At 62.4% G+C, this 7,455-nt stretch overlaps 1 protein-coding gene across 1 annotated transcript; it reads right to left on the bottom strand.

Moving 5' to 3' along the window:
• Window positions 1–274: 274 nt before the first annotated feature.
• On the bottom strand, window positions 275–7,240 carry CNGA4 (cyclic nucleotide gated channel alpha 4). The gene is made up of 5 exons (XM_015817292.1): window positions 7,164–7,240; window positions 5,717–5,830; window positions 5,213–5,319; window positions 1,928–2,923; window positions 275–663 (listed from the first exon to the last, which is right to left on the bottom strand). Exons 1-5 carry the CDS (start codon window positions 7,238–7,240, stop codon window positions 275–277), a joined length of 1,683 nt encoding a protein of 560 aa, XP_015672778.1.
• Between the last annotated feature and the right edge of the window lie 215 nt (window positions 7,241–7,455).

The following is a 7,455-nucleotide window of genomic DNA, read 5'->3' as shown; positions in this document are numbered from 1 at the left end:
CACACACTCAAGAAAACAGGGAGGGAGGCAGGCAGGCAGGCAGGCAGGAGGGATGTAGTTGTTGGGCCAGGATTCCCCTCCAACACAGCCTGCACCCAGGGGACGTTGCTGTGTGTTCCTTTCCAGCTAGCCTCCCTCCCTGCCCCCTCCCTTGAAGTGGGAGACCCCAGACCCAGGAGGACTCTTCCTTAAAAAGGGCCCATCCCTGGCAGGCCCTGGGCAAGCAGAGCTGCAGCCCCCAGGCCAGCTGGTGAAGGGGTGCGGGGGGGGACACCTAAGCCTCGGTCCCCTCCTCCGCGTCCCCCACCTCCCCCCAGACCTGCACCTCCCACTCCAGGCGCTCCAGGCGCAGGGCCACCTTGAAGGCGCTGGACTCCAGCCCCGCCAGGACGCGGGCCAGCTTCGTCTGCAGGGCGTCCAGACCCTCCTCCAGGGCCGCCGTCCGCCGCTCCTCCTCCTGCTGCTGGGCGATCTCGGCCGCCTCGGCGTTGACGTCCAGCTTGTTCATCTTGAGCAGGATCTCCCGGCCCTTGGCCTCCATCACCGCCTTGGCGTTGGGGAACTCGGCCAGCACCTCCTTCAGGTCCTCCTTGGAGAGGCAGAAGAGGTCCGAGTAGCCGATGCTCTTGATGTTGGCCGTCCGGCGGTTCCCGGACTGGTTCCCTGGGTGGGGGAGGGGAGGAAGTGTCGGGAGGGGCTTCTGCATGTCGTGCCGAGACTGCAGCTGAAGCCGTGGGGGCTGCGGGGACGTTTCCCTCACATCCTCCTCAAGTGCCTCTTGCAGATCTGGGTGGTCCTGGTTAACACAGCTCAATTACCTAGCTTACACCACAGACTGTGGTTTCTTTAGTTAGATTCTGGGGTTCAGAGGATCGTGAGGATGGTCCTTCCCCCGGGCGTCTGGCTGGTCACGTGCAGACCTAGCAGTGGCCCCCCTCCACAAAGAGGGGGCATTTCCCCCATGAAGCTAGAACTGAGCCAAGGGGCTGTTTCTCATTTCTGGCCGACTTTGAGGATTCCCTTTCAGCCCTTCAAGGTAGACCAGACCAGGCCACAGACGCCACGGGAGGACTAGAACTAGACTCCGAGAGAATTGAATCTTCCAAGCCTCTCTGGGCTTCACCTCCCCTCCCCCTTCTACCTGCGATGGACCACAGTAACACAGCAGGTTCCCAGGGAGGAGTGGCACATTTCACGGGGGTGGTGGTGGTGGTAAGGCAAGAGATAGCACGCTCTGGAGCTGGATGCATGAAGGGGAAGAGATTTAGAGTAGCCCAGGATCTCCCAAGATAAGGAACCGTTAGAGTGAGAGTGGTCGGGGTTTAGTCTGGCAAGATTCTGTCTACACGGCACATGCAGGCCACAAACTGAATCTCGGCCGGATGTTTTTGAGTCATTCTTGAGCTAAGCCTGACAATGCTCAGTAAATCAGGGAGGGGTCTGTCTGAGCCACTTCCAAATATTGTCTTCTTTCCCAAGACTTAAGGGATGTTTCAGCCCCCTTTGCTCATGCCATGGCTCTTACAAACTCCCCCCCCCCCCCGCAGGTCAGGGATAGGCAACCTTGGCTCTTTTATGACTCGTGGACTTCAACTCCCAGAATTCCTGAGTCAGCATGGCAGGTTCAGGAACTCTGGGTGTTGAAGTCCACGAGTCATAAAAGGGCCAAGGTTCCCCACCCCTGCCCCAGCTCACCTCCCCGATTCTCAGCTGTCGTGTCCTCAGGAGACACCTCCCCATCTAGTCAGTGAAAAACCGCAGGTGGAACCCCTGAACTGTTGGAGAAGCTGAACAAAGAGATGCAACAGGCAGGGTCTTCAACCCCCAAAGGAAGGAACCCTTGGGGTTCTCAACCGGGGTGTGTGTGTCTGCTCCTCTGCAGCTCAAGTGGTACCCCGGGAGATCCCTCCCCTCCCCCTCCTCACACCTTTGATGCTGATGATGCTGATCTCTCCAAAGTACAGCCCCTCCCCCAGCACAGCGTACTGGGTCACACCGTCGTCCGCCACCACAGCCAGCTGCCCTTCGCGGATGAAGTACATCTCCCGGCCGATGTCCCCCTTCCGGCACACGTACTCCCCGGGGCTGTAGACCTGCGGCTTCAGCTTGAGCACCAGCTCCTCCAGCAGGCTCTGCTCGCAGTTCTGGAAGATCTGGACTTTCCGAAGGGTGGGCAGGTGGACGCTGATGGCCACCTCGGCTCGCAGGCGCTCGGGCAGGTGCTGGAGGATCTGCAGCTCGTTGGTCATCTTCTTATTCATCTGCAGGTGCTGCTGCAAGTCGACCACCTGGTGCTGCAGCTGCCGGCCGACCCGCTGGGAGTGCAGGTAGTCCTTCACCAGGTCGTAGTTCGGGTAGAAGGACTTGTCCGCGTGGTTCATGTTGGAGATGACGGACGTCATGCTGCCCATGATGGTAGCGAAGCCCAGGACGGCCAGGAGGAAGTCGATGGCCATGAAGAGGAACTCCTCCTCCCGCTGGGGCATGGGGGTGTCGCCCACCGTGGTCAGGATGAGGGTGGAGAAGTAGAAGCTGTAGAGGTACTGGCGAAGGAGCCGGTCGAAGCCGGGCAGGCTGCGGTTGGGGTAGACCCACCCGTCTGTGCCAAAGCCGATGAAGCCGGAGAGGGCGAAGTAGATACAGCTGTTCCAGTGGATGGTGACGAAGATGTAGAGCATCAGTTTGGAGATGCGGAAAGAGTTCGGGTGCGCCGTGCGGGTCTCGATGCGGTCGAAGGCCTCAAACAACCGGGGGCTCCGCAGGAAGCGGTTGGCTCGAACCGCGGGCCGGCCCAGCCCCACGTACAGGTAGAGGAGGTCAGTGGGCAGCACGGAGAGGAAGTCCCACACGAAGGCTGAGGAGCAGCAGTACCTTCGGGAGATCTGGGTGCGGTCTTGAACCAGGGACCCTTGTTCCAGGAAGCCTGGCAGAGGAAGGGGGGAGCATAAGCATGCAGGAGGGGGGCAGCAGAGGGGACAGGAGAGGTGTTTGGCTAAGGCAGGGGTAGGCAACCTTGGCTCTTTTATGACTCGTGGACTTCAACTCCCAGAATTCCTGAGCCAGCCATGCTGAGGGAAAGGAGAGGTTTCTAAGCTGAGCCAAGCTGGCTCAGGAATTCTGGGAGTTGAAGTCCACGAGTCATGAAGGGGCCAAGGTTGCCTACCCCTGGGCTAAGGGCTGGGGGAGTCACTCTGCTGCACCACCCCAGGGCCCCACTTAGACGGCTCCCCTTCACAGCCCTGGCTGGTGGTGGCGTCTGCTACCCGTGAGTGGGTCCCTGGGAAGACACGAAAAGTCCCTGAGCAACTTGCTCCACACTTGCCTCGGGCAAGATTGCTTGGAGAAACCAAGGAGGTGCACAGGGATCCCCCCCGCCGGCCGTGGGCCGGACCCAGCTGGCTTCTCTGGGCATCTCTGTGCGTCCAGACAGGAGACGTGATCGGCCTTCTGAGGAAGGGGGAGTCACTGCCTGCCTTGATCCAGCTGGACTCCCCCCCCCATCTAGCCTTTGGTGGGAGGATTCTGGAGGTGGTGGTGGGGCCTCAGTTAAATGAGGAGCTGGAACTCTTTCGGTCCAGAGTGAAGTCATAGGATGGGAGCCCCCTTGGTCGCTCTCTGACCGCTCCCCAACATATTGGGGGTGCACCACCCCTGGCCCCTTGTAGTGGGACAGAACCACGTGACCAGGATGGCCTCTTGGCGGGTCATCAGCCCAGCTGGACGGCGCTCTGCTCCTTTCACAGTGGGTGGTGCCAGCCTGGAACCCCCCCTCCCCGGGCTTCTCTTCCTCTCCCAGCTCCCGCTGCGTCAGCCCTGGTCGAGGGGCTCGGCTGTGGCTGGTGTGCCGGCGGTGGGCCTTTGGGGGGGGGGTCAGGAGGCCCTGGCAAAAGTGCACGGCCCAGAAACCACCCCTGGCCCACAGTGCAGGGCTTGGTGGCCGGTTGGGCCAGGGAGGGTCAGCAGCAGCCGAACTACGGCGAGGTCTCCTCACTGGTAACCAGTTGGGATCTGGGCCCAATTCAGCCTGGACCCTTAGAACAGCGTCCCCTGTTGCGGCTCCTGTCCTTGGGAACATCAGCCTGCCAGAGATCTCGCTGGTTCTCCCCCTCTGGAAATCCCGGGAGACCCGGGTGGGGGTCGGGTGTTTTCTGAAGATGCAGCAGGTGCCGCTTCCCTTTTTTTTTTGCTGGCTTTGTATTTCTGGGCTGTTAAAGGGCGCCCTCTGCTGGCTGACCGTTTGCAAAGCATTTGGCATCTAAGAATCTCTCTCTCTCTCTCTCTCTCTGTGTGTGTGTGTGTGTGTGTGTGTGAGAGAGAGAGAGAGAGAGAGAGAGAGAGAGCTGAATGTTTTTTTATAAAGTCTTAAGTGTTTGGTATTCCTTTTGGAGGCGAATCTCCCAGAATCCTGAGGGCCGTCAACCTGGGCGGCCAACAGGGCTCAGCGCTCCAGTGCAGGACAGGCCAAAATCCTGAAGCTGTCCAGACTTTTGAGGGGTCCCCCTCATTTCAGCCCTGAGCTACAAAGATTCTCCTGTATCAGGTTTCCAGATTCTGTGGCCCAGTCTTCTTCTTGGGGGGTCAGGAAGTCTGGCATGCCTGGCTTCTCTCCCACCCCAGACAAGAATGCGGGAGGGGGGGAGGGGGGTTTTCCAGAGTCCCTCTGAGTTGGATCACATACATTAGGAAGCAGATACACGCCCAGCCCACCAGTGACCCCCCCTCAGCTGGTTCAACGGCTGGTCTGGCTGGTCTTTGGGGAGAGCTCTTCGGGAACTGTCCCCCCCCACCATGGTGCAGATTCCGTCTCCCCCCCATAGGGTCCGGCATCCTGAGGGCTCAGAGCCGAGTCTGGGGGTATTTGCAAACCCTTCAGGGGCAGGAAGCACAACCCAGAGCTTCAGGTGTGCAATCCCGAATTTCAGCCGGCCCAGGAGCCCTGGATCCCCCTCCCCATACCCCGAGCCTTGGGCTTCCAAAGACCCCTGTGGGGGGAGCGGGAAGGTCTCTATCCAAGGGCCGCCCCACCCCACCCCACCCACTTCTCAGGCCCTCCCCCTTGGCCCTGGGCAGCAGTCTGTGGTGGGGGTGGAGTAACCCACCAACCCCCCCCCCCTTCCAGAGGGGTCCCCCTGCCTGCCCAGCTTCTTCAGGGCCCCCAACTGGACGCTCTCTGGCCTCCTGGGGAGGGGGGGTGTTTTTCTGCTGGACTGACCAGTATGGAAATGCACCGCAATGTCCATCAGGTAGAGCAGGTCGCAGAGGTAGTCCAAGGCCAGCCAGAGCAGCAGGTACCTCTGCTGCAGTTCAGGGAAGCAGGACCTGGGGGGGAGAGGAGACGGCTGAGGCCCCCCAAGGCAGGGAACCGGCCACCCTCCCTCCCTCCCTCCCTCCCGCCCTGGCTGAGCTGCCATCTCCAGTCTGCAGCCCCCCCCCCCGAGGCCTGCCCCCTGCTCTGCCTTCTTGGCCTGCCCCACGCGAGGGACCTCCTGCTCCGGGCCATCCAGCCCTTCCTTCCGCCTCCCCTGGAAGGGCCTGTGCACCCCTTCTTTCCCCCCCCCACTCCTCCTCCCTTGCTCATAAAAATGTCCTCCTTTCACGGGGAGGAATTCCACTGGCTTTTTCTCGCCCCTCTGCTGACTTTGGGCGCAGTTCACGAGCTTCTCTGCGCTTGGCACTTCGTGGGGGGCAGACCCCCCCGCCCCCTTCAGCCCCCTACCTGCAGATGAGGATGACCCAGTTGTAGAGGATGGGGGGCACCATCAGGATCAGCCAGTAGTAATATTTATCTCCAGAAGGGTCCAGGATGCGAGTCCCACTGCCCAAGTCCTTGCTGGGGGGGGGGAGGAAAAAGCCGAGAGTGAGAAAGAGAGAGAGGGAAGGGAGAGAGAGAGAGAGAGAGAGAGAGAGAGAGAGAGAGACTCTTTTTGGGTGCAGGGTGTGAGTGACCCCCTTCAAAGCCCTTCATGGCATGGGGCAAGGTCACTTGGGGGACCGCCTCACCCGACTGGGATTGGGCCGTCTGTTCGTGCCGGCAGAGGAGGCCGGCTTCCGGTGTCCCCATCCCCTGCCTGATTATTCTGGCTGTGGGGATCCAGGAGGAGGGCCTTCTCCGCTGTGGCCCCTGTCCTTGGGAACCTCTTGCCCCCGATATGGGGTTGGCCCCAACCCTCCTATCTTTTCATAGGGGCCTAAAGATGGGGCTGTACCAGTCGGCCTGGGGCCCCAGTGGGGGATCAATGCAATGGAGGTGGTTGATTAAGGAATATTGAGGAATATCCTCGGGGGTCCTGCTGGTTGTCACCCAGAGAGTCCTGCACTTTTCAGTCTCTCCCCCCCCCCCGCAGGCTTCTGAGGGGCTTCCTCTGTGGGGCTGGAGCAGCCTGAAAGGGAGAAGCAGGGGGACGAGAGAGGCCCCAAGGCTGCCTCTTCACGGAGCACCCCTTGGGCTCTGCCCATTGCTGCTTCTGGGGGTGTCTGGGGGAGGGGGGGAAGAAGGGCTGGGGAAGAGGGGGGGGGTTTCTGGCATTGCTCTGTGTGCCAGCCTGCCCTGAGGGGTCCATGCAGGAGAAGAGCAGGGTTGGGGCACCTTCTCCCTGGCCTTGCAGTCCTGCCCAGAAGGAAGGAAGGCCTCCAGAGGGCCGGCAGGCTCTCAACTCCTGTGCCCAGGGAGTAGCCAGTCGGCCTGACACCCGGACACAACAATGACCCGAGTTGGCCCATTTTCCAGGTCAGGCAATCGAGAGGAGCTACCCAGCAGCTAAACCACCGATCCCGAGCAGAAACGTCAGGGTGAAGACCTGCCCCAGGCTCGGCCTCGCCCTGACCCGCTGCCACCACCGCTCTGGGTTAAGGAGAGGGTGGGGGTCCCTCCGGGGGCGACTTCCCTGCATATTTGGGGGCGTGCTGGCCCGCCCTGGGCACGCAGGTCGAAGGGGAGCAGCTGGCGCGGCTGCGGCTGCCTCGGTGCGCCCTTTCCCTGTGGATCCCCGCCGGGGGGCTGCGAAGCCCCCCCGGTCCCGCCAGAGACCCCGCGCTCCCCCCTGCCCAGCCCCCCCAGGACTTCCCCCCCAGGGCTTCCCCCGGTCCGCCCTCAGCCTCCTCCGCCCGACCGGCTCCCAGGCGCCTGCCCAAGGCCGGTGGAGCCCCCCCCGCGCCCCGTTTACCGCGGGGCCTTGGGCTCGGCCGTCTCGGAGCGCGGGGCCTCGGCCCCCTTCCGGGCTGCCCCGGCCACCCCGTTCATGATGCGAGGCGGGCGGCTTCTGCGCCGACGGCTCGCCCTCCCCCCCCTCCGTCCCTGGCGCGCCGGGCCGCCCGTGGCAACGCCGCTCCCCCGGGGCCCCGCCGGCAGGTGCGACTCTAAACGGCCCAATCAGGGACGCGGCGGGTCCGGGGAGACCGAAGCCCGAGCGGGGCAGCCTTCGCGGCGGGCCGGGCCAGCGCCCTGCAGCCCGAGGC

The sequence above is a fragment of the Protobothrops mucrosquamatus genome, unplaced genomic scaffold (assembly GCF_001527695.2).
Source record: "Protobothrops mucrosquamatus isolate PMUCROS unplaced genomic scaffold, P.Mucros_1.0 scaffold570, whole genome shotgun sequence".
NCBI lineage: Eukaryota > Metazoa > Chordata > Lepidosauria > Squamata > Viperidae > Protobothrops > Protobothrops mucrosquamatus.
The sequence above is the reverse complement of the archived record's forward strand: the minus strand, read 5'-3'. Positions and strand labels throughout refer to the sequence as shown.